Here is a 24,331-nt window from a genome sequence, read left to right as displayed (position 1 = left end):
AAAATAAAGAGCTTGGGTTTGCCGGCTCCCTAAGGTTCAGCTTGAAATCTTTGACTCTACGAGCAAGGGAAAGACCGGAATGGGCCAAAGGCCTGGGCGTCGGGCTCAGTGACAACGGCCCCTTGGGGACCACGTCCCGGGTCGCGTGTTCCGTGACTCTCACATCGTCTGTGGAGCCCCGGCCCCCCATCCTGCCCCAACAAACACAGAGCCTGAACACTCCCTTTGCAAAGAGGCGCTGTGTATTGGGTGCTGAGCCAGCCCCGCATGTCTGTATAAATAGCGTACAAAACCCGACAGTGCGGCAGCCTCATCTTAACAAAAATACTAAAAACTCATTAAAAACGGAGGCCGAGGAAGGGGCCGAGGCGGGGTGGTCAGCTCCAGGGGCAGCTCTTCGGGCGGCTTAGTAGCGTCCAAACATGTTGGTGTTGGGCTGAGGCTGGGTATCTGCAGAGATGAGAGATGATCGGGGCTGGGGCACTGGGGGGCAGAGGCTCAGGGGACACCGGGGGACACGGAGGGGGGGGTGCCTGACCTCCTCTCCCGCCCCCTCCAGGGGGCCTGCCCCCATAACCCAAGGCCAGGACGGGATGGCTTACTGGAGAGCTGCTGCTGTAGTTGTCGGACCAGTGCCGCCGTCTGCTGCTGCTGCTGGGTCTGCTGGAGGCCCTGCCGCTGGAACTGAGGGGCGGCAGAGAGATGCCCATCACGCGTGTCCTCCCCGATCCTCCTGCTGCCCGGCACTTGGCACTCCCCGGCCTCTGGCCCACGCCTCCTCCCGAGCTTCCCCCCATGCCCAGCCCGGGCGGCTGTCCCTGAGCCTGGGGCTGTGGCACGGCGGCTACCTGGGGCTGCGGCTGCGGCTGGGGTGGCGGGGGTGCAGCCTGCTGCTGTTGCTGCTGCTGCTGCTGCTGTTGCTGCTGCTGTTGCTGTTGCTGCTGCTGTTGCTGCTGCTACAGGGACAGAAAGAGGGGCCATGATTGGCATGGGTTTGGGGGCTGAGGGGAGAGGGCCAAGTGAAAGGGAGTGGATGAGGAACTGGGGAGGAATCTCCATTTTGCCCTTCACCGGGGCTTTTGAGAGGGCCTAACGGGTAGTTCCTTGGGGGACTCCCTCTTCCCAGAACCCCTAGGGAGCCTAGCCAGGACCTTTGGGCCATTCTTTGAGCCTCAAAGCCCTGGCCCTCCTTCATCCTGGGGGGTAGGATGGGGTGGAGATGAGTTGCTAAGATTGAGGTCCCCACAGACTCAGCTGAAAGCCTAGGCCTGAGGCCAGCCCCATAGCCCACTCACCCTCAGTATCTGCTGCTGCTGCTGCTGCTGCCGAATGTGGTACTGCTGCTGCTGTTGCTGCTGCTGCTGCTGTTGCTGTTGCTGCTGCTGTTGCTGCTGTTGCTGTTGTTGCTGCTGCTGCTGCTGCTGCTCAGGCAGGATGGGGCTGGGTCGGACCCCAGCAGGGACCCCCTGAGCACTCAAGGGGGTCATGGTCCCCATCATGGATGTTTGCTGTAGTGACTGGTGGGCAAACCTGCAGGGCAGAGTGCCAAGGAGAAGAAAAGGCCATGGTCGCCTTGAGCCCAAAGGACTTCCAGGGTCATTTTATCCATCCTCCTGTCTCCCAGAAGCAGTCTTTCCAGCCTCAGACAGAGCAGCCTCTTGCTCTTCAGAGACCTCCAGGGGGAGAGAGAGACCGCACTCTGGCACCTCTGCATTGTCTGCCCGCCTTTCCACACAATTCCTCCCAGTGGCCCGGCTATAGCCAGTTTTGTGTCTGGGCTTGGGGGTGGAGGTGAGAAGGAAAGCAGGCCTTGGGAGTAGAGGCCATGCACACATGGGAAGGGACGTTTGTCAGATCCTTTTCTAGGGGGCCTTTCCCCACCTTCCTCCCCCCTCTCTCTCCTTTCCAGACTAAGGAGCAGGAAGTTTTCACTTCATTTCCAGCCTTCCCATGTATGCTTTCTTTGGCTCTTCTTCCTTCTACCTCTCCTCTGACCGCCCACCCCCCAGGCCCAGGCCATTAACCTTTCGCTCTCACCTCCAAGCCTTTCATTCCCTTAGAGGACTCGGCTATTTTCCAGCCTTCAACAGTCATCCCTACAGTGACCAGTCCCAAATAGAGCCCCAGCCCTGCGGCATCAAGCTTGTGCACGTACCCCAGTTCTTGCCTCCCGTTTTCCCCCGAATAACCCCCTATCTCCAACTTATCGGCCGGCCCTTCGGAGGCCTTCCAGTAGAAGCCAGCTCCCTCCTTCCTCCTCCAAGGAGAATGGGGCCAAGCTACAGGACAGCCAGGTTCACTCTGGGGGTCCGGGGTGGCTGAGAGCATTGACGTATGCCGACAACAGGACTCAGAAGCGTCCACAATGTTTTGGAAAAGGCCAAGCAAACCCAATGCAAGTGGTCACTCTCCACCTCCGAGCAGCCACCGTTTTTGTTAACGGGCCTTCCGGGCCTGAAAGGTCCCGCTCTCCTAGGCTTTCAGCCTTCGTAGCCTTGGTGTACTGTCTAGTTCTCAAAATCAGCTCTCCTTTTCTATATCCGCCACTGTCCCAACTAGTCCAGATTGTCAGCCCTTTCCTTTGGGCTCAATATGGCAGCCTCCTAAAGTTGCCCCCCCCGCCCCCACCGGCCACTGTCATCCTCTTTTTCCCATCAGCCCTCTTATATGTTATTCCTGGCATATTAATGTTCCTAAATTACTTTTTCTTCGGGTCATCACCCTCATCAATGGCTCCCTTTTCCCTCCTGGATCAGGTCCAAATACTCAAGGCTGGCCTTCAAGGCCTTCAATCAAGAGATCCCGGCTTTCTTAGTCTGTCTCCCAACTCTCCCCGGGACAATCCCTACCTCCAATTTACAGCCAACTGCTCTGCTGCCCACTGCCCCTTTCCCCGCTGCGGCCTCCAGAAGGACGGTCACTCCCATCTCTGGACAATAACGCCCACCGTTTCCTCCTCCATGCTACCCTACTGTCGGCCAGATGCCACCCGTCCTCTCCCTCTCGGCCCCCAGGCTGCTCCAGGCCGTGGCACTGACGTAGCACAGAACACCAGAGAAAGCTCTGGGTCGGGAGGCCCAGGTGGGGTGGTGTCCCAGCCTCACTCCTGTCTGCCAGCGTGGCCCCAGGCAAGTCCCCTAAAATTGCTGGACCTCAATGTCCTCCTCTCCTGAAGGCTCCCCTCTAGCACTTCTTTCATGCTGAGTAGCCCCAGTCCCCAGACTCTCGGCTTTTTTCCTTCCTGCACTGGGCCGGGCCCACGAGATTCCTGGACTTTGTGGACCCCCACTGGGATCTGGCCACCAGACTTAGTGGGGGCAGAGGGTTCACTTGCTTTCCTGTGTCCAGTGGAGTTGGTCATCTTGGACTCACTGAGGGTAAGAGTCCACTCTGAACCTACTCCTCTCTTTTGAGAGACAGCGTGGTGCAGCATAAGGACCCAAAGGCTTGGAGTCATGTTCAATCCCGCCATGGTCCTCAGAGTGGCCATGGTCGAGAGGCTTCCTTCCCTTCTCAAGTCCATGATTTCTTCATCTGAAAAATGGGGCCCAGGACGCCTCCCTCTCTCCCAGATGCTCTGACAGTGATCAATGGGATGGTCGTGGGCATCATTAGATTCCTGCCATCACAGTGGCAGCTTGGACCGGGTGCTGCTGCCCAACCCGAGGGTGAATGGCTCAAGGCCTCCCCACGCCCGCACTCTGGCTGGCCCTCTTCTCCTTTCCCTTTCTGATCCAGAACACTTGGGACTGGGGCCCCGTTCCTGGGGAGAGTCTGGCCAATCTTTGAACGCCCCTCCCTCCCCAAAGGCACGTCTGGGTTGGTATCTTTGCCCTACTCTAGGTGGCATGGCCTCTAAGGGCAGGGACCAGGCCAGAGTCGTGCCCGATCTCATCCCAGAGCTGATCTAGCAGCGTACGGGCCTAGGTGGACACTGTGCGCGCGCACACACACACACACACACACACACACACACACACACACACAGATGTACCCACCTGTGCACACAACATACACACATACACACACACACATTCTTTGCAACTCTTTAAGTCAAGAAACTTGTGGGCCGTCAGCAGACTGCATGACCCTGGAGGGCCCTTTGAACTCTCAGACCCTGGGGGCGGAGGGCACATGAAGTTTATTGGAACCTTATAGTCCCGACACTGCACATACACACGGTCCTAAGCCAAAAGGACCTCTGTTGTCAGGGGTCCCCCCACCTTTCCCACTTTTTCCCGGTTGGGAGCCCCCATCAATCCCCTAGCTACCTTTGAGTGGTGGGCAGTCCGTGCCCATAGCCTGGGGCCTGCTGGTGCACATAGCCACTGGGCCTCTGCTGGAGGTGGCGGGCAGGGTCCACGAGAGTGGGGTTGGCGGCAGGATGAGGGCTCTGATAGGGCTGGCTGGAGTAGCTGGGGGGCACCATCGTGCCTGCTGGCCCGGTGTGCTGCTGCAGTCCAATGTGGGAACCATAGGGAGTGTAGCCCTGGAGAGGAGGGCGAGACAGGTCACGGCCCAGAAAACTCGGCACTCTTTGGTCCCCTGCCCTCCCCCCTTCCTCCGCCTGCCTTACCTGGGAGGCCTGCAGTGAGCCATAGGAGGAATTAGGGGTCATCTGGCGAACGGGTGGCTGGCCTAACATCCCCTGACTCTGGAAGGGGAAAGGACGTGGAGCCTTGACCTTCTGCCCCTCCCCTTTCCAAGTCTCCTTGCACATGGTTCAGTGTCGCAGCTGGATGGAGCTGGGACGGCTCGACGCCCTCCCCGGCCCACGGACGCCTCCCCCTCGCGCCCCTCTCACCAGCTTGGCTTGAAGTTGCTGACGTAGGAGTTGGCCCTGCGGCACCGGAGGCTGCTGTTGCCTGTACACAGGAGTCTTGTAGGAAGGGTCGATGCTGATGACCCCAGTTATGGGTGAAGGCAACACCCCTGAATATGACGGCCGGGTCTGGAGCTTGGGTACCGGCATCCTTACTGGGCGATATGTGGTATCCAGGCGAGGGCCCCCTGGCAAAGAGAAGAGCACAGGGCTCAGACGTATGCCCAGGGCTCTACTGGGGGGGGCGGGAGTGAACCGCAGCGGCCGACCGCTTGGGCTCTCTGGCCTTTGCCTCCCCTTCTCTTGGGCTCCAGGGCCAGACGGCTCCCAATTCTGCTAAGGGCAGGCAGGGGGCGGCTAGACAGCCCACCAAAAGGCTCCATTGGGCCAGCTGCCATCACCCCCCGAGACCGGCACTCACCCGCAGGCAGAGGCTGGTTCTGGGTGTAGAGTGTCACGGGTGTCTGAGGGTAGCCGAAGCGAGAGATGGAGCTCCCGGGGGCGTGATGCAGGAGGTCAGTAGGTACCGGAACATAGGAGCTGCTGCGTCCCGGGCCCAACCCGTAGTCCTGTATGTGACGGGGGAGAAGAGAGAGGGTGGGATGGGGGGACAGGGAAGAGCCTGAAGCCATGACACCAGATTCTTTGGTGACTTCAGTGCCCCCCTTGCCTCCCCAAAGATCCTGACCCTGGGCCCCTGACCTCAGTCTTGTTGGCTGCCTGAGGACGCTTCTTGCTCTTGGGGGGCTTCTTCTTGCGCTCCTCTGTGCTGGGGGGAGCCGGCCCAGTCTTGTCAGGCTTGGGGGGCTCAGGGGCCTTCTTGTCTGGCTCTAGGAGGACCGGGGCAGGTGGCTCCTCATCTTCTGGGGGCAGTGGCAATGGCTCCAAGTAGTAGGACCGGGGCCGAGGTCGAAGGTGGGTGTGGTAGAGCAAGAGGCGCTGCTGCTCCTCCCCCCTTGCTACCCGCCGGTCCACCCGTACTGTCCCAAACCAGCCCCAGGACAGAGGGGCTGAGGGTTTCAGTCCTTCAAAGAGATCCCAGGGTGAGATCTTCTGCTTGGTGGAGACTTGGAGGCCCTGCTCAGACAGAAAGACAATGCGGGTGAACCCCAGAAACCCAGGGCACACCAAGGGGCAGAAAGCCGGCGGCTCCGGGAGAGGCGGACACAAGGCTACAGAAGTGGGCGGAAGCAGATGAGAAAACGTGTCTGACCGTAACAGACACGCGGGCACCTCTTGCTCCGCGGGCACTTAGGAGCTGCCTGCTGAACGGAACGTTCCCTTCCATCTTGTTAGATCTGGCCCAGAACCGGGCCGGCAGCCATCCACCCAGGCCGGCTACAGCGAGGCCTGGGACGCAACTCACCTCAAGCAAGGGAGCTTGTGTGGGTCACAGAGGGGGGTGGATAGTGTGCCCAGATGTGGTGAGAAAAGTGGGAGAGCAAGGGCGGGGGGTGATTGCCGCTCCAGGCAGGCACCGAGGCCGCCGGGAAAGAGCCAGCAAGAGCGTCCCGCAGAGGCCAAGGCCGGGCGGGTGGGCGTGTGAAAGGGAGTGGGACGTGCCTCCTTCTTGAAGATGGAATCAAAGCCGGCGATCTTATTGCCTTTGGTGTCAATAAGGGAGCCCTGCGGCTCGCAGGTGATGACGTCCCGCGTCTGCTTGGGCAGTGGCAGGAGCTGGCGGACCTTTTCCAGACTGTCCGACTGGCGTTCCCCCAGCTCCTTCTGCAGGTGCGAGAAAAGCCAGAAGGGCACGGGGTCAGGAAGCACCCGTCCCCCGAGAGCCGGACCCAATGGCTCGGGGCGCTGCAGCCGGAACCGAAGCCCGAGCCCAGGGTTCCAGGCCCCCGCTCACCCGTAATTTCTTCACCAAATTCATGTATGCCCGTTTGTTTTCCTCCATGCTTCCCTGAGAGATGCTGGACATGTCCGCGGCCAGCGTTCCATTGATCAGCACGCTCAGCATGTCCAGCACGGTGGTGAAGAGCTCGCTGTGGGAGGGGGCAGCACACGCACACGCACGACACACACGCACGGAGCCAGAGAAGGGGGGCACAGGGGCAGGATTAGCACAAGGCCTCTGCCAGAATCACTGCAGACAGCACCGCTGCAGTACCACCGGGGGTCCCAGGGTCAAGGTGTCCGTGGGAGTCAGAAGGGCCCCCCGCTCCCTCATGGCTCAGCACTGGCACAGAGTGGCAGCTCAGAGGGTGCCTGGGAGCAATGGGGCCCGGCGGGCGTCAGACCAGGGCCATCGGGCACAAGGGCCAGGACTGGGGGGAGCTATTACTTGTTAGACTGCATATCCACGGTGCCACTGATGATGATCTCCAGGAGCAGGACCGCCCACTCAGTCGTCTGCTGGGTGCTTCTCTGGACTGTATCAAACATGCCCCCAACCTGCCGGGCAAAATCTGATTGAGCCGCTGTGCCCTCCCTGGCGGCGGGTTTGAGGCACAGCACTCAGGGCCAAAACAACGGCTCGCCTGGGCTCGACCCTGTCCCAGCTTGGCTGTCCCGCCTAGAGAATAAGGGGGTTGAGGGGGGGGCAGGGAGGAGGGCCTAGCAGATGCCTAAGTAGCCTCACTGTGCCCTGCATCATGTGGGCAACACCCGACCCGGGCTCGAGCCTGCCAGCCCCTGCCAAACTAGCCCGGTGCGCCAGCCCATCGTCTCCCCCACCTGGGGGCAGCTCGTGTTCCGCTCTGCCAGGGCTCCTGCTCCCTCAGTGTGGGTCCCAGCCCCAAGCCCCGGCCTCCAGAGCTCACCAGGTTAAGCCTCAGCTTCAGGGCCTCATGCATCAGCTGCTTGGGCTTGCAGTTGTCCAAGTACTGGTCATCCCGCCAGTTGTTAACAATCTAGGAAAAAGCCAAGGAGAGCCCCACCATGGTGGAGCGAGCGGGCAGGCAGAGCCCACCCCTAGGAAGCACGCCATGCGCCCCCCTGCCCCTTGAGCTGCCCACGGCCAGCTGGCTTGGGCCTGCTCCGGAGCAGCCTGCGTACCTGGTGCACCTGGCTGTAGAGGGAGGTCAGAAGACCCTCCCGCTGCTCATCTTGCCCTTTCAGACAAGTCAACACCAGTGACAAGAAGGGCTGCTGGCTCAGCAGGGACATGCTAGTGGAAGAGACAGGGGGGACCAGGGAAGGATGAGGGAACAGAGGCTGCCGATGGGGCCCGTCCCCTCATCTTATCTCCCACCCAGCTGCCAGCCCTGGATCGGTTTCCCTTTAATCTCCTCCAGCCCAGGGCCAGCCCTGGCGCCCCGCAGGTCTCCCGCTCACCTCTTCTGCTTCTGCCGGTCCCGTTCCTTTCGGGAGGAGGAGCCCAGGTGTTGCCCCTTCTCCAGCTCTTCCCCAGCAGCTTTGAGCACGTGGCCTTGCACGGAGGTGGGCAGCTTGGCAATGAGCGGGGCCACTAGCCACACCCCGGAGCGCTCCAGGGAGCTGGGGCGGGGGGAGGAAGGCAGATATGGCTGCGGTGGGTCGGGGCGAGAGAAACGTGGAGCACAGGGCCGGCAGGGATCCCCCTCCCCCCCCCGGGCGGCCGTGCCAGGGTCTTCCTGGGGCGGTCTGGGGCCCGAAAGGCTTTTCCCCCACCTGAGTACAGGCTTAGCCTTGTTGTTGCTGGGGGGCACCGTGGTGGCGGGGCCTCCTGCGGCCGCCCCCGTCTCCGCCGACTGCTGGAAAACCTCAATGGTGGCCTTGGCAATGTTCTCCAGGAGGGAGTTCATCTCCTGGGGAGGACGAGGGGGATGGGAGGGCTACATAGCCAGCTGGAGGCGCAGGAGGGCAGATGGTGGGAGGTGATGGCAGGGGTGGAGGAGGAGGAGGGCAGATGGCAGGGTGGGGGACAGGACTCCATTGGAAATCCTGCCCTCCAGCGTGTCCGTTTTCTCCACCGCCCCCCTGCTCTCAGCCTGGTCTCCCCACCTAGATCACCAGGCCCAAAGCCGACACGCCTCAGGCCCGAGCCCCACTCGTGCCCATCAGCCCCCGTTTCTGTCCTCTTCCCTCCCCCTTTACCTCTCCCAGACCAGAAGCCCTGGAGTCGCCTCCCCCACAGGTGAGGGCAGGAAGTGGGGAAAGGGGCGCTTCATCACTCACATTGTTGGGAGTCTGTTTGATCATGAGCTGCAGCTCCAAGGAGGACTGCCGCATGGTCCACTGGTCCAGATTCTGCAAGACAAGCCCGGGCCCAGCCCCACACCCCGGCCTCGTTAGCCTTGGGCCTCCTCTTCCCAAACCCAGGCCTCCCACCAGCCCCTTCCCGGGAGCCACACCCCTTCAGTCACAAACTTCCAAGTCTCAAGGGCAACATGGGGGGTTTGAAATCTGCCTCCGGTACTCACTCAACTTTGTGAACGCTCGATCTAGCCTCAGTTTCCTCGTCGATGAAATGGGGCCTACATAAAAACTACCAAACCTCACGGGCTTTTACTGAAGTCAAGCTATTATAAAACCCTAAAGTCGGACCCAAATGGCAGCTGTTCTTGGTAAAGGAACCCACAGGAGTGATCTCTTCTGCTCCTTCAGATAGAATAGCAGTAAACAGACAGATTAAACCCAGCAGTGCCATGAGGAGGGGCTGAAACCAGGCCAGGAGACCCAAGCTGCAATCCCCACTCTGACTGGTTTCCTTGACCTCTACGTGTCTCAGCTTCCTCATTTGTAAAGTGGGGATAACATTTGCAGTCCTATCTCAGAGAGGGAACGCCGCTGAATTGGGTTCGGATCAAACAGCGCATTCACTCCGGGCATCCCATGGGTGACACGCTGTACCAGGCCCAGAGTAGAAGGGGCAGCTGGAAGTGTACTTATCACAGCCCAAATTTAAGCCACTGGGGTAGGGGTGGAGGCCAGGTCCAGGGGACAGTACCAGCCCTGCCTGGACCAGGGATGGCCTAAAGCAGTGTGATCCTGGGCGAGCCACGGTAGCTCTGTGCCCACCTGAGCTTCCTCAAGTGGAAAATGAGGACAAGAAGATGAAATAAAATTGGTGCTCACTCCCATGGCTACTGTGTGTGTGATCTCCATCAGCCCCGTGTCTGCGGGTGCAAATGGCATCTGTGTCAGCGTGACATGTGGGATGTAAGGCCACATCAGTGCCTGCTCACTTGCTGACCACCGTGGTCCCTCACGGAGGAGATGCCCCTGAGCCCCCTCCCCGGCATGGACGGCCCTCCTCAGGCCAGGCGAGCCACTTGCCCCTCAACCTTGCTCTGCCCCTACCCTCAACCCCTGTTGGCCCTTCCGCTGCTTCCAGGGGCACGGCCCGCTCTCCTCGCCTGGCACCTCGGCTGCCCTTCTACCCTACCTGGAGAATCCGCTTAATGCGCTGCCGCTGGGGGTTGTCCCCATCCTCGTTGTCCAGAAGCCGATGAGGGTAGCAGATGAGCTGCATGAGGCGCTGGGCCTGGGCGCTGCTCAGCACAGGGTCCTGGAGGTCATTGCTGTCTTCACACAGGGATTTGAGGCAGCGTTCTCCTACCCACTCCTGCAGGAGAAAAGTTGGGGGGTGGGGAGTGGGGGAAGAAACAGTCACGGGTGGGGGGTGGGGGTGGAATAGAACGAGCCAGAGGACAAACTGTCGGATGGGCCAAGGCCTACAGGGTGGCACTGACCTGCTGGCAGATGCTGCGCAGGACGTACTTGGCGTAAACATCCAGACTGGCCGTCTCCACTGAGAAGCTTCGACCCCCGGGCCTCCGGCCACCCCCGCCCTCCTCCTCGGGAAGCTCGTCTGCCCCTCCTGCCAGGGTGAAGCCCGAGCCCTTCAGCTCAGCGTCTCCTAGGGGCCCAGAGAGAGGAAGGAACAAAGGTGGTCAGGCCAGAACATGGGCAAAAGAAAAGGAAGGGCTGCCCCCTCCCCTCGACCCGCCCTGACTCCCCTTCAGCCTCCCCAAAGTGGCTGCCCTGCAGAACAGGCCTTCTCAACCAGGGGCCCCAGCACTGGTTTCAGAAAACTTTCCGATGAGCCGATTTCAAGCAATGGGGCTTCTCTGTAATTCTACAGGTTTCATTTTATGAATTCCAAGAAGGCGGGTGCGCAGCCCACCCTGAACCGACTGTCTGAGGGGGTCCATGATGCACGTGCTGGGCTCTGGGGGCACCAAGACCGGCCTCTGTGGCTCAGCCGGGCCCGCGGCCACGCTCCCCACGCCGCCCCTGGCCCGTACCGAGCACAAACACGGCCTTGAGCACGGCAAACACAGCGCCATCCACAATGCGGTTCTGGGAGGCTGCCAACAGGTGCCGATCGCAGGAGGAGCGGATCCCGACAGCAGGCTTGTCTGTGGAGAGAAGGCTAGTCAATCTGAGAAGCAGTGACCAAGTGCCCACTGTGTGCCAGGCCCCGAGAATAAACCAGGCCCTGCCCTCAAGAACCTTATGGTCTACCGGGGAGACACCACACACGCTCCTAAGGGAGGTCAAATACGTGCCATGGCAGTGGTGGAAGCTGGAGAATACCAACTGGTGGGGAAGGGCCATACCTTGGGCCTGGCAGAGCTGAGGAGTCCCGGGGTGGAGGGGGAGACAGCACATGCCACGGTGAAATGCACGAAGAGGGGACTAATGGGAAATGGGCCTCGCAAAAGCAGAGTGGAAACTCGAGGGGGTTCAGGGAGATTGTTCAGTTGGTTTCCAGTAACTCTCTGTGATCCCATATGGGGTCTTCCCAGCTAAGACACTAGAGGGGTCTGACATTTCCTTCTCTGGCTCATTTTACAGATGGGGAAACTGAGGCAGACAGGGTGAAGTGACTTGGCTAGCTAGTAAGTAGCTGAGGCCAGATCTGAAAACAATACTCCTGACTCAAGACACAGCACTCCGGACCTCACACCAGGGAACACCCAGCCACCCTCACATCAGGGAACGGGATGGAACAAAGTCAGCGGGATGCGCCAGGATGCCACCTCCAAAGCCTTAGCTAGCAAAGCCCAGCAGTCAGGCCCACTTACTGCCATCGGCCTGGCAGGGGTTGAGTTGCGGTGTCTTAAAAAGATGGAGCAGGATTCGGCAGGTGAGGCGGGCACCTGGTTCGGAGTCCTGTTCACTGCAAGCTGGTAGGATAAAGCAACACTGAACTGAGAAAAAGGCTGGAGCACCCCGACTGGAGGGGAGGGCAGGGGCCGCAGGCTGCGGAAGCAGGGCAGGGCTACGAAGGGCACGGGGAATCCAGGAGCCAGGAAGCTGGCTCCTGGGGGTTTGGCAGGAAGGGTCTGGCCTCGAAGGCCATAGGGAAGCCCTTCGGGCTGCTTAGTCACCAGCATTGAGCAGTGATGGGATGGCTGCACAGCGGATGAGGTCCTCTAGGAGCAGGCACTGCCGGGCGATGAGAATGGCGACAAAGGTGGCGAGGGAGTCGTGAAAGGACAGGTCGCTGACCTAGGAAAGGAAGGGAAGCTCAGTGTTCCAAAGTGACGGAAGGCCTGGCTACTCACCCCCCTCTGGGCCCCTACCAGCCTTAGCTAGTCACCCCCCTCTGGCCCTCTACCAGCCTTAGCTAGTCACCCTCTCTGGCCCCTCAGGCCTGTCTAGTCACCCCTTCTGTCCTTCCCACCAGCCTTAGCTAGTCACCCCCTCTGGCCCCTCAGGCCTGTCTAGTCACCCCTTCTGTCCTTCCCACCAGGCTTAGCTAGTCACCCCCTCTGGCCCCCCCAGACTCACATCTACATTGCAGAGCAGGTCATTGAAGCCACAGGTGCCATTATTGGAGGAGCAGCACAAGGCCTTGAGTACCCCGAGCCACTCGGCACTCAGGGCCTTGCAGTAACCAGTCAGTTCGGCACACAGGATGGCAATGTCGTTCACCCTAGGGAAGAGGGATGTTCCTTGAGAAAGGTCAGGGTCCCCCCCTTCTTCCCCACACTAGCCCCCGAGCTCCCCATTTGGCTGAATGGGGCCCCAGGCCCGGGCCATACCGGTCAGGGTCGTGGTGGCCCACGCAGACGTGCATGAGGGCGTTGCACACAAAGCTGTATCTGTTGGCGGGGTTCTCGCTGAGGCTCTTGCCCAGCCCAGTGTAGTAGGTGAAGGTGTGTGCCGCTGGGTTCTCCAGCGTGTCGATCATGAACTCAGGGGCCCACCGCATGTTCGACTCCGAGGGCTCCACGTTGCAGTAGATGGTGTTCTTCACCTTGGAGCAAAAGTCACTGGGGGGGCAGGGGACAAGAAAGAGAGAGGAGAGCCAGAGTGAGGGAGACCTGGGAAAGAGAGGGATGGGGCCTGGGCCCAGGAAGCCCACCCCAGGCTGGACAGGCCCCCTCTCACCTGAAGAGCTCCCCAAACTTGCTCTTTAGATGACTGCAGGAGGTATACAGATCATACAGGTAGGCTAGGATGCAGCGCTCTGCAGAGGAGCCATCTGACCGGTTCATGCCGTGCTTCACCACTCCGCAAAGGCTGATGGGAACAAGAGGGGAAAGCGGGGTTAGCTCATGCGAGCAAGGCCCTGGCGTTGCGGCCCGGGCCAAGAGGCGAGGGGGTCCCTGGCCCGAGGATGGTCCCAATCGTCTCGGCTTACCCCTCGAAGACCTGTGCCATCTGGTCCTGGTTGAGGATGAGGCAGGCGTGGTAGTGCCTCAACACGGCTACGATACACAGGCACAGACTGGTGGTGTAGCTGCCCACGAGGTCGGAGGACTTGAGAAGCAATTCCGCCTCCACCACGCTCAGTTCGTTCAGCAACTGCCAATACAGGGCAGGGAGGAGGTGAGAGGAAGGCCCTGGCCATCCCGTCGATGCCCTACGCCCTCTCCCCAGGCAGAGTCTGCCTGGGATCCTGGACTCCTCAGCCCATGACTGCCCTTCCCCAGTGACCGGGGACGCAGGGACCACCTCCAAGGGAGGCTTCTCCCTGGCGACCCAGTCAGGGAGAAGGAGGGGGGACCTTTGGCCCCTCCCTCTTCTCACGTGGGAATCATCAGCAAGTCACAAAGCACTGGGGGAGACAGCGTGGCAGTCTTGGAGCGAGAAGCCCAGGGTCCCAGTCCTGACTCTGCCATTCCCTTCCTAGCTACACGACCTCGGCCAGGTCCAGAGACTGTGATCTGGAGCGCGATCACCACCACCTACCTCGGTCGCTCAGAAGGAAAGCGCTTTGGGAAAGCTAAGAGCCAGAAGGAGCGAGAGCCGCCCAGGCTCCTGGCACTCTCCGCACCTTGGACCTGGCCTGGCTTGCTACATGTGATCTCTTGCCCTCCAACCCGCCCGCCCCAACTCCCCACCTGGATAGCAAAGTCGATGAGGCCACTGATGCTGAGTGAATATTCCATGAGGTCGAAAATGAACTGTACGTGCTGTACCAGGGGCAGGTGGTATGACATGCCAAGGGCAAAGCTTGTGATCTGCTCCAGAACATTCCGGGAGACCTGGGGAGGGCAGGGCAATGAGGCTGAGCGGCTGAGCTGACAAGCACCGGGACACGGAAGGAGGCGCCAGGGAGCTTCGGCTTGCTCGAAAGAAAAGAAAAGAGGCAAAAGGAAGAGCCGGGAGGATGGAAATGAGTGTGAGGAGCAGGCCTCGAGGTGTCGTGGCCCGGCCTGGGGCCCATACCTGAGCCGTGACTTGGTGCTGGTCGTAATGGGACAGGTGCTGAAACTTGGAGAAGATGTCCTCCGCCGTGGGGAAGGCTTCGGGCCGACTCCGTCTCCTCTTCTGCCCGTCTTCCCCACCTGGGAGGAGAAGGGACAGACAGTCAAGGGGCAGAACACAGCCCGAGGGAGGCCCTGCAGCCTGTTTCGGATATGGGACACCAGAAACGTTGAAGGCCGAGAGGAGGTCGGGCGATGGCTTTCAAGGAACGGGTGCTAATGGAAGAACACGAAAGAGGTCGCAACGGAAGAAATACGATCAATAGCCATCTTTAAAAAAAAAAGGTTGACTAATCCAAGAACCACAGAGGGTCCTCGAGTATCCCCTCCTCTCTCGTGACCAAGCGCAGCCAACGGGGCAGAGGTGGGCCAGCTCATGGTCGGAGGGGCCACGGGAAGGTGTGAAGGCAGAGACTTGATTGTTCTGGAAGATAATTGGAGAGTGGGCAAGAGAAACTGCCAATTGACCTACCCTACCATGACTCGAGAGAGAGACGGCCTTCTGAGGAGGCCTGGAGTGGACAAGTGTCCCATCTGCGACCAGAGGGAGCCACAGACAGACCAGGAGACACTGAAGGGGAAGTGACCGGTCACCGGAATGGAATGGAATATACCAATGAGATGAGAGAGAAGGAATGCGGAGAACTCGGAGGCGCACGGGAGGCTCGGAACAGATCGAGAACAGGGCCAAGAAGGCCAAGGCCAGAGAACATCATGCGCCAGGAGGGGGACAAAGTAAAAAGGCAAGCTGCTCCACAGCCGCTGCCCCCCTCCCCCAGCAGCCCTCCCTGCTGGCTACAGTTGAAGGGCAGCCTCCCACGAACAATATACAATCTAACTATTCCTGCTTTCTCAAAGGGAATTTTGGAAGGGAGCCGAGGAGATGTAGCGACTGGGTCCTGAGAAAATGTAGCACTCTGCCTTTTGTAAGTTATTTGTTTCTCTAATCACAAGAAAAATGAATACAGACAGGGAGGCGACAGCCTCCAGGAAATGTACTCCTTCTCTGAGAACCTTCTGTCCCGAGCCTCCCCAAGGACCCAACTGTTCCTCCTAGGGACCCAACAACCTCCCAGATTCCAAACTTCTCCTCCCAGAGACCCGACTGAACCTCCCAAGGACGCAACTGAACCTCCCAGATTCCAAACTTCTCCTCCCAGAGACCCAACTGAAACTCTTAGGGACCCAAATGAACCTCCCAGGGACCCAAGTGATCTTCCCAAGGACCCAACTGAACCTCCCAGGGTCCCAACTGAACCTCCCAGGGTCCCAACTGAACCTCCCAGGGATATAGCTGAACCTCCTAGATTCCAAACTTCTCCTCCCAGAGACCCAACTGAACCTCCCAGGGACCAGCTTCTCCTCTCAAGGACTCAATTGAACCTTTTAGAGGCCCACCTTCTCCTCCCAGGGACACAACTGAACCTCCCGGAATCCCAACTGAACCTCTTAGGGCCCCAACTGAACTTCTTAGGGGCCCAACTGAACCTCTTAGGGACCCAACTGAACCTCCCAGAATCCCAACTGAACCTCTTAGGGACCCAATTGAACCTCCCAGGGACCAGCTTCTCCTCTCAAGGACTCAATTGAACCTCTTAGGGACCCATCTTCTCTTCTCAGGGACCCAACTGAACCTCCCAGAATCCCAATTGAACCTCTTAGGGACCCACCTTCTCCTCTCAGGGACTCAACTGAACCTCCCAGGGACCCAACTGAGCCTCTTAGGGACCCAATTGAACCTCCCAGCGACCCAGCTTCTCCTCTCAAGGACCCAGCTAAACAGGGGAATGAGAAGGGATGTTTCAGGCGGCCTGCAGCTCTTCCTGAAGGTTCTTAATGAGGAGCCCTGACCCTTGAGAGGTCTCTGTCCTGGGGAAGATGACAAAGCATGCTGCTTCAAGGGCCTTGCCACCTCGCTCACCCGTCTCTGCCGTGCCCTTGCGGTTCAGTACTTTCAGGATGTCCTTGGTAATCTTCTTGATGGCGTGGCGGGCATCATCTCTCTGCTTTCCCACCCCGAACAGGACCACCAGTCGCTGGTTGCACTCGTGGCTACATGACTCCTCCTGCACGGTCCCAAAAGTCCGGTCAGACTCACCCAACCTGGCCGCCCTCGATCACACCCAAGCAGATGAATTCCGGGCTCTTCCCTATCCAGCCCACCCCTGGGCACACGAGCAGACCGGCAGGAGGTAGCAGGCAGGTACCTGAGGGATGGGGAAGTGGGTAGCATACTGCACGTGGCGTGGCTGCTCGTAGAGGATGCCCAAGGTGCCCTCCACTTTCTCCTTCAGTAGTGGTTTCATTTCTTTTTCACCATCTGGTTTCTCAGGGGATGGGCTGCCTTTCCCCTCACAGTGCATTGTGGGAGAGAACATCTGAGGAAAGATGAGAGGACACATCTGGAGATGGGGAGGAAGGCCTAGGGAGAGAGAAGAGCCAGGCACAGGGGAAGAAGAGTGGGGGAGTGGAACCTGCCACAGCCGGGACCTGACTTACTGGGAAATCAGGCTTCTCCATGTCCTCAAAGAGTGTGCTGGATCCAGGGTCAATGTCCATAGACTCGGAGAGTCCAGGATCCTGAGGACACAAGCAGATGCAGCCCATGAGGGTAAGCACTCCCTTCCCGCCCCGCTCCCAGGGGCACGTGACCAGGTTCTGGGGGTAGCGGCCAAGGCCGGGAAACACAGGAGAGCCCGCTCACCTCTAGCTTGCTGCTGCTACTGCCTTCGGTGTCCTTCCGCTCGGGGTCATCCGGGGGGTCATCGAAGGGAGAGGGCGGGCGGGGCCCCGGGGCTCCAAAGGCCAGGTCACCTCTAGAGATGAGGGTGCAGGTGTAGATGTTGTGAGAGAAGACATCGTGCCGGATAAGCTCGCAGAACAGGAGCACCAGGTTGAAGAACTCCACTCTCTCACTCTCGCTTCTCGGATCAGCTGCAGAGACAGAACGGGGTGAAGAGGAGGATGCCCAAGGACAGAGGCAACGGGAAACGAGGCCGGGCAGAGAGCGTGTAGCCGGCCCCACCCGATGCTGCCGCTGGATCCACATCCAAGGGGGAAAGTTCACCGTCACGCAGACAGCTGGTTTCTGGGGGACTCCAAGCATTCCCCTACATGGGTCCTTCTCAAGTGAAATTTTAAGTGATAATAAGTATCTCCTGAATGCCCCCAGTCGCCCCCAAATGGTGACTGTAGATAACACAGCTGTCTTCTCAGGGTTGCCTGTCGCCCTGGCAGCTCAGCCCAGACCTAGCCAAGATACTCGGTGGAGAGTCCGCCAGCCCGGCCCTGGCCCCAGAGGCCTGAGCACCAGCTCTTTGGGAGGAGGAGAGAGGAGCAGCTGCCAGGGGCAGCCATCCTTACTCAGCATGGGCGCCTGCGTGTCCAAGAACTGCAGCAGGACATCCTGGAAGATGGGAGCAGTTGGGGCAGACAGGGAGCCCGATGAGATGGAGCCCTTCTCGTCCACTGCCTCGGTCTCTCCACAGCGCTGTCAGAGGAGACAAGAGGGAAGGGAATCTCTGGAGCCCCAGTTCTCACCCTCAACTCAGACTCCCCCCCACAATTTGCTTTAGCCTCCAGCTTGCAGTTCTGTTCTGTGCCCCTGGCTCTCTCTGACCTCCATTATTCCTTCACCCTGGGCTCCCCCCTCACCTCAGCTCCCTCCCCCTGGGCCCCCCCAACTCCAGCTCTGATTAATCTTTGCCCTCGTAGACTTTCACCACTGACTCCAACTCAGGCCCAACTCCCTTGTCCTTAGCCAGACTTGTTCTGTCTCTTTCCTCCCTTCTGACCTCTGCCTCAATCTCGGCCTGTCTCTTCTCCAAGAGCTTGGCGACGACCATGGCCCGGTGGCGGCCAGAACGCTTGCAGCTGACAGCCCATTCACACAGAAGTGCTACCACAGCATCGTCATCAGGGGAGATCTGGGAACCGGGGAGCCAGAGCCGGAAGGAGGAGAAAAAGAAGGAAGGGAAGACTCATTAAGCACCCGCTATGCATTGGGCACCATGCTAAGGTCTTCACTGGTTTCCTCACGGGAGCCACACAACAACCCCGAGCAGTGGGCACTGTGATGACCCTGTTTTACAGTTGAGGAAACCGAGGCAAACCGAGTAACTAAATCACACAGCTAGCAGATGGCTGGGAACCAAATTTAGGTCTTCCTGCCTCAAGGCCCCGCACCATCCAGCTGCCAGACAGAGAAGAGACAACGGTCGTCACCAGCTTAGGCCCGGTAACACCGAGTCTGTAGACAAACAGCGGCCAGTTTCATGGATCACCACTCTCTTCATCCCTCCACGGTCCAGGCCCCCTTGAGCCCCGGCTCCTGGCTGCCTACCTCGTGGCCGTCTTTACTGGGCCCTAATCCAAAGATGCGATTACACAAGGAGTCCAGGGAGTTGCTGAAATCGGAACGCTCAAAGCTGTGGCTGTCCAGCACTTCCAAAGTGTGAAGCACACGGCCTATGGTGAACCCTGCAAAGGAGGTGGTGGATCAAAGGGGCGCCCCCCCTACTGTGTGTCCCCACCCACTTGGGCACCACCCACACATGAAGGGACCTACCTGCTGTCGTCTCTTGGCATTTATCAAAGGACCAGCGAACTTCAACAGCCTGGCCCCGCTCCTTGATCTGCTGTTCGATTTCTCTTAATTTTGCCCGGACCTGCGCCAAGAGAAAGGTGGCGGTGGACAAGGAAGCCATGGTTCTCCGGACGGCCAAGAGGAGTAGTGCTGGCAGGGAGATCGGTGTCACCCCCAGAGCCCGCGCTACCAGTTAAGAGTACCTGCTGAGTGAAGGCCGAGTTGCCGCCGGGCATGGGCAAGTTGGAGGGAGCGATGGGCAGATGGTCAAGAGGCGAGCCAGTCTTAATCCTGCTGTCGGTCAGTGAGTAGTGCCAGACGAGGGCACTGGGGCAGCAGAGTAGGATGCTCTGGGAGACAAGCCGGAGGAAAGGGCCAGTTACCGGGAGTCTCTTTTCAAGACAAGCCCAAACCTGTTAGGCTCCTGCCCGGTGCCAGTCCTGCCACCTCCAGTATGGAGAGTGGGCAGTTGAGCAGGGGGAGGCCTCCTTTCCTCCCCTCCCCTCGCCCCACCCCACTATATTCCTTGGGACCCCAGGACACCAATCTGGGATGGAGGCCCGACTCCCAACCCCACTGAGATATGTACCCTAGTCGCCCCCAAGTGGCAGCCCCGATGGCTCGCCATGGTTCGGCACTCACCTGAAGGATGCAGCTGAGCCCAAAAACCAGAGGTCGATGCTGGGGACACTGGAGCAATTCCCCAAAAGGTGTGGAGGGTTGGCTGCCGGCTGGGGGTTGAGGAGCAGGGGTCGGGGGCAATGTGCCGCCAGGCTGAGTGGCGAGCACGTGGCCAGGGTGGCCGCTCACACCGTCCAGCTGGAGGGCCAGTCTCCGAGTACAAAAATAGGCAAGCCGTCGAGAGAGGTACGCAGACTGAACAAACTCCCCCGAGTACTGTGGAAAGGACATGGCGCTCGGAACCACGGAAGTCTGGGCCCTTCCCTTCAGCCCAACCCCTCGCACCCAGGGCCTCTGGCTTCAGTCCCAGTCCCGAATCTCAGCTCTGGGGCCTCACCCGCAGCAACAGAGGCAGCAAGAGCTTGAGCAGCTCATCCTCTCCAGGCCGGATTTTCTCAAAACACTCAAGGACCCAAGTGAGGAATTCATGCCGGTCCAGCATCCCGTCCTGAAAGTATGGGGGTAGGAGGCACGTCAGGGGAAAGGGATCAGCAGAATGGGACAGCCTGGGATTTCAAGGCAATCCAATGAGCCCCAAGTGCAACCTGGCTCCCCGATGAGCCGTGCTAGGCTCAGGCTAGGCCTGGGGTCCCCCCCGCACACTTAGTTCACCCCATTTCCTGCTACCTGGAACATGAACATGGCCAGCTTCTCATTGTAGTCCCACTGCCGAAGGGCTGTCTCCACGTCGTGGGGGAGGGACCCTGAGGCAGAACCGCAGCTTCCAGGCCCTGGCCGGTAGAACTCGGCCATCTTCTGCAGCTGCTCCCACAGATACTTGGTAATGATCTGGGTCCACTCTGGAAATGGGATGAATAAAGGGACATTTGGAGTCAAGAAAGCCAGGTGGCGGGGGTCGGGGAGAGGTACCTGTGCTTTGGCGTTACTCACCCATGAACGGGTCAATGACGTGCTTCTTCTTGACCTTGGTCTCGGTGATTGCCGCATAGTAGGCACAAGTCATCTTGATGAGCCAGGCAGCCCTCATCACGGGTACCGTGTACTTGGCCAAATAGCCAAACACTTCCTCCTTCTTCCCAAAGATGGGCACCTACGTGTGGATGCCAGAGTGACTGTCAGAATCCTAAAGCTGCTGCCATGGAAGCCATTCTCCAGTCAGCTGAATTGAGTCTCTCTGCTCTTGGGACTAGCTACAAAATCGAAGGCTATCCCTCCCTTGAAGGCCTTCCCGTGTTCTCTTAGGGGACATACAATAATATTAACAGGCTTATCAGAGAAGGGAGTACCGAGAACACACAGAACATGGCCACACAGTGTGCCCGAGGAGCGGGATCTGAAGGACACGAGAGATTCCTAGGGAGCACCTTCGGGCCTGGGGAACTGATGGCGCATAAAATTTATGGCAGGAAGACAGGAGATAGGTTGACAAGTGGGAGAAAGGGCAGAGGAGGCTAGTTTGGTGGCAACAGAGTACGGGAGGGGAAGCAGTGGGAATAGGGGGAGCCCCGAGTCAGCCCGGGACAAGGCGGGAACGGCAAGGGGGGGAGCCGGCAGCTGAGAGCCAGGTCTGCCGGGCCCCAGCAAGCAGGGCCTCACCTTTTTGGCTAAGTGTGTGAGTGGTTTGGTGCCAGCCAAGTCCGTGAACCATGCGTGGATGGCACTCTGGGACCGAGCGGTGACCAGCCAAAAGTTATCTTTCTGATTCACCTGGGGCTTTCGGCGCCCTGTATCAGGGAGAGTATTACAGCGAAGCTTCTCCGCGATGATGCTGCTGAAGTTGGAGCTGATCTGAGGGGAGAGGGAGAAGGAAGCGCTTGGTCCAGAGGGCCCCCCGGCCAGCCCCCTTGGCAGATGGGGCAGCCGGCATACTTCAGTGCAGCCCACTTCTCCCAGGGACCAGTGCTACCCACCACCCCAGCTACCACCCCTCCTTTCTTTGGAGGCCAGTGGGAATGGGTTAGAAATCAGCTGGGGAGTTAGCTGGGAGAGCTGGCTAGGGGGCATCCCTGGGAGAAATGATTAGGGAGGGGGTTAAACGGTTTGCTGGGGGCACTCCCTCTAGAGCTAGAAGCAAGGTGGGGAGACTAACTGAGAACTTGCTGGGAGGGATTAGCTGAGAAGAACCAAGTGGGGGGCCTAGCTGAGGAGAACTAAGTAGGGGGACTAGCTAAGAATTAAGGAGGAAGGGAATAGTTGAGGAGAACTAAGTGGGGGGGGGAATAGCTTTGGAGAATTAAGTGGGGGGACTAAGAACTAAGTTGGGGGGGCTAGCTGAATCCTAAGTACTGAAAATTAGTTGAGAAGAACTAAGTGGGGAGGGATTAGCTGAGGACAACTAAGTGGGAAGGGGAGACTAGTTGAGAACTAGCTGAGAACTATGGGGGGAGGACAAGTTGAGGAAGACTAAATGGGAGGGGACTAGTTGAGGAGAATTAATGAGGAGGACTAGTTAAGAACTAAGTGAGGGAGACTAGTTAGGGAGAACTAAGTAAGGGGATTAGCTGAGGAGAAGTAAGTGGGAGGAGGAGACTAGTTGAGAACTAGCTGAGAACTAAGTGGGGAGAACAAGTTGAAGAGAATATGGGGATTAGCTGAGGAGAACTAAGTGGGAGGGGACTAGTTGAGGAGAATTAATGAGGAGGACTAGTTGAGAACTAAGTGAGGGAGACTAGTTAGGGAGAACTAAGTAAGGGGATTAGCTGAGGAGAACTAAGTGGGAGGGGACTAGTTGAGGAGAATTAATGAGGAGGACTAGTTGAGAACTAAGTGAGGGAGACTAGTTAGGGAGAATTAAGTAAGGGGATTAGCTGAGGAGAACTAAGTGGGAGGGGACTAGTAGAGGAGAATGAAGTGAGGAGGACTAGTTGAGAACTAAGTGGGGGGGGCGGGGAGCGTTGGAACCCTTGGCGGAGAGCTCGCTAGGGGCTGCGGGAGGCAGCTGGCCGGGGTATGGGCGTGGGGGGGTGCTGATTGGGCCCCTCCCAGCCCCGCGGCTCACCTTGGCCGGATTGAAGTTGACATTCTTGGCGCTGCCGTGCTCATCCCCGGACACGGCAGGCTGGTTGTTAAAGCCCTGCTTCACGTTCAGGGCGGTCAGCTCGTCCTGAGGGAAAAGGGGAGCCCTTGAGCTATCAGCGCTCCGGCGGGGGGGTGGGGGGGAAGAGGGGGGCCTCGCTGACAGTTGGTGACAGTTAACGGCCGGCCGGCCGCCGGTCCCCAACTCTCCTGGGGGAGGGGGGCCCGGCCGGCCAACTTTGGCGGGGCGCCGGGGGCAGGGCCCGCGGCATCCTCCAGGACCCGGCGGACTAGGGACGGAGGGAGGGGCCCCCCCCACAATCGCCCTCGGGTCCCCTCCCCTCCTCCTTTCTCCCTCCCTTCCCCTCCCCCCTCCTCTCCTCGGCCCCCTCCCCTCCCCCCCCCCCGCCCCCGGGCCGAACCGGGCCGGGCCGCGCGCACCTCTTTCTGTTTGGGGTCCTGAGGGTAGACATCGGGCGGGCCCAGCCGCGGCCGCTTCAGTGGCCGGTGCTCGTAGCTCAGGATGCCGAAGGCCGCCATCTTGGCCGGTAGCCCCAAGCAGCCGCGGCGCCGGCTGGGCCCGGCCCGGAGTGAGGAAAGCGAACGAGAGACGACTGAGCGCCGAGAGCGGAAGGGGGCGGGGGCAGGGGCGGGCGAGGGCGGGGAGGGGGGTGGACCCATCGCGGAGGCGGGTCGAGGGGCGGGCCCATGCTCTTGGGGGCGGAGCCGGAAACGGACCAGCGGTCTCGGCCGGCCAAGCCGGAGAGCAGCTCGGGATCCCGGAGCCACGTGCGCCTAGTCCGCAGCTCCCGGCCCCCGTACCCCCACCCCAGTCGCCTGTACCCCCTTCCCTGGATCCTTTCGGCCGTCCGGCTTCCCCCCCCCCCCCGCCTGCCTGTCCGAGGGCACCTACCGGCTCCCCAACCACTTGCCGGGCCCTCTGCCTCCTGAGTCGCTTCACAATTTCCTCACCTGTCCAATACGGCCCGGGGCGGAGGCCCGGGGCGAGTGCCTCCGAGGCTGCTACGTGCCCGGTTAACCCCGTTACCCAGGAGCCCCACTTATGCTATCACTAGTACCACAGGGTCCTCATTGGCTAACGACCCAAGAGACCTCCGAGGTCACTAAGGGCACCGCCTCATTTTACGCATGCTCTTTTCTACTTTCCATTCGGGGAGCCTTTAGCAAGTTCCTGCTCCGGGCTCCAAGTGCCCCCCCATTCCTCCCCATCCCTCCCCCGTCCGCGTGCCTTCCTAGTTCGATTTACCAAACGGAGCAATACACAGTTCCGGCCCTCAGGGAGTTTATGATTTAGTAAGAGAAGCATAAGGGAGGCAAGTTAGAAAATGGTTGAAGCGGGAGGGAGTGACCGAAGTTCCCGGACGGAGGACTCCGGTCTAGCTAGGAAGGTCAAAGAACCCATGGATCGCTCCAGCAGTTCCGAAGCGTACTAAATACGATGCTGAGTGGCGTACTAAATGCTCTGGGAATCCAGCCCCCCTGGGGGCGGGGGAGCCCACCCGAGCTCCGGAGCAGCGCTCCTGCAGCCGATATCCTCAGATACAAATCGATACAAACTAGCTGCAAAGTTTACAGAAAGTATCGATGGCGATACAAAGTAAAGAGTCAGGGACACCTGCCTTCCAGTCCAGCTTCCACCACTTCCCCAGGCTG

The 24,331-nt window shown here is 59.6% G+C and overlaps 1 protein-coding gene across 2 annotated transcripts; it reads right to left on the bottom strand.

Moving 5' to 3' along the window:
- Positions 1 to 220: 220 nt before the first annotated feature.
- On the bottom strand, positions 221 to 23,295 carry MED12 (mediator complex subunit 12). 2 transcript variants are annotated; one of them, XM_074278279.1, is made up of 44 exons: positions 23,099 to 23,295; positions 22,641 to 22,745; positions 21,239 to 21,430; positions 20,573 to 20,732; positions 20,309 to 20,481; positions 20,019 to 20,129; positions 19,643 to 19,897; positions 19,204 to 19,350; positions 18,983 to 19,082; positions 18,758 to 18,894; positions 18,210 to 18,341; positions 17,779 to 17,905; positions 17,120 to 17,349; positions 16,915 to 16,995; positions 16,623 to 16,793; positions 16,337 to 16,481; positions 14,378 to 14,496; positions 14,050 to 14,193; positions 13,347 to 13,510; positions 13,094 to 13,225; positions 12,745 to 12,975; positions 12,491 to 12,635; positions 12,088 to 12,208; positions 11,782 to 11,883; positions 10,999 to 11,112; positions 10,444 to 10,610; positions 10,137 to 10,316; positions 8,927 to 8,998; positions 8,420 to 8,556; positions 8,105 to 8,266; positions 7,826 to 7,937; positions 7,591 to 7,680; positions 7,113 to 7,222; positions 6,678 to 6,813; positions 6,386 to 6,547; positions 5,525 to 5,899; positions 5,244 to 5,391; positions 4,805 to 5,010; positions 4,577 to 4,654; positions 4,272 to 4,489; positions 1,296 to 1,530; positions 849 to 956; positions 603 to 684; positions 221 to 450 (listed from the first exon to the last, which is right to left on the bottom strand). In XM_074278279.1, the coding sequence occupies exons 1-44, from the start codon at positions 23,195 to 23,197 to the stop codon at positions 407 to 409; spliced, it is 6,459 nt and encodes a 2,152-aa protein (XP_074134380.1). In that variant the 5' UTR covers positions 23,198 to 23,295; the 3' UTR covers positions 221 to 406. The 2 variants fall into 2 exon arrangements, with proteins under 2 accessions (XP_074134380.1, XP_074134379.1); XM_074278278.1 differs by having other exon boundaries at positions 8,105 to 8,556.
- Between the last annotated feature and the right edge of the window lie 1,036 nt (positions 23,296 to 24,331).

This window comes from Sminthopsis crassicaudata, chromosome X (genome assembly GCF_048593235.1).
Source record: "Sminthopsis crassicaudata isolate SCR6 chromosome X, ASM4859323v1, whole genome shotgun sequence".
NCBI classification, from domain to species: domain Eukaryota; kingdom Metazoa; phylum Chordata; class Mammalia; order Dasyuromorphia; family Dasyuridae; genus Sminthopsis; species Sminthopsis crassicaudata.
The sequence above is the reverse complement of the archived record's forward strand: the minus strand, read 5'-3'. Positions and strand labels throughout refer to the sequence as shown.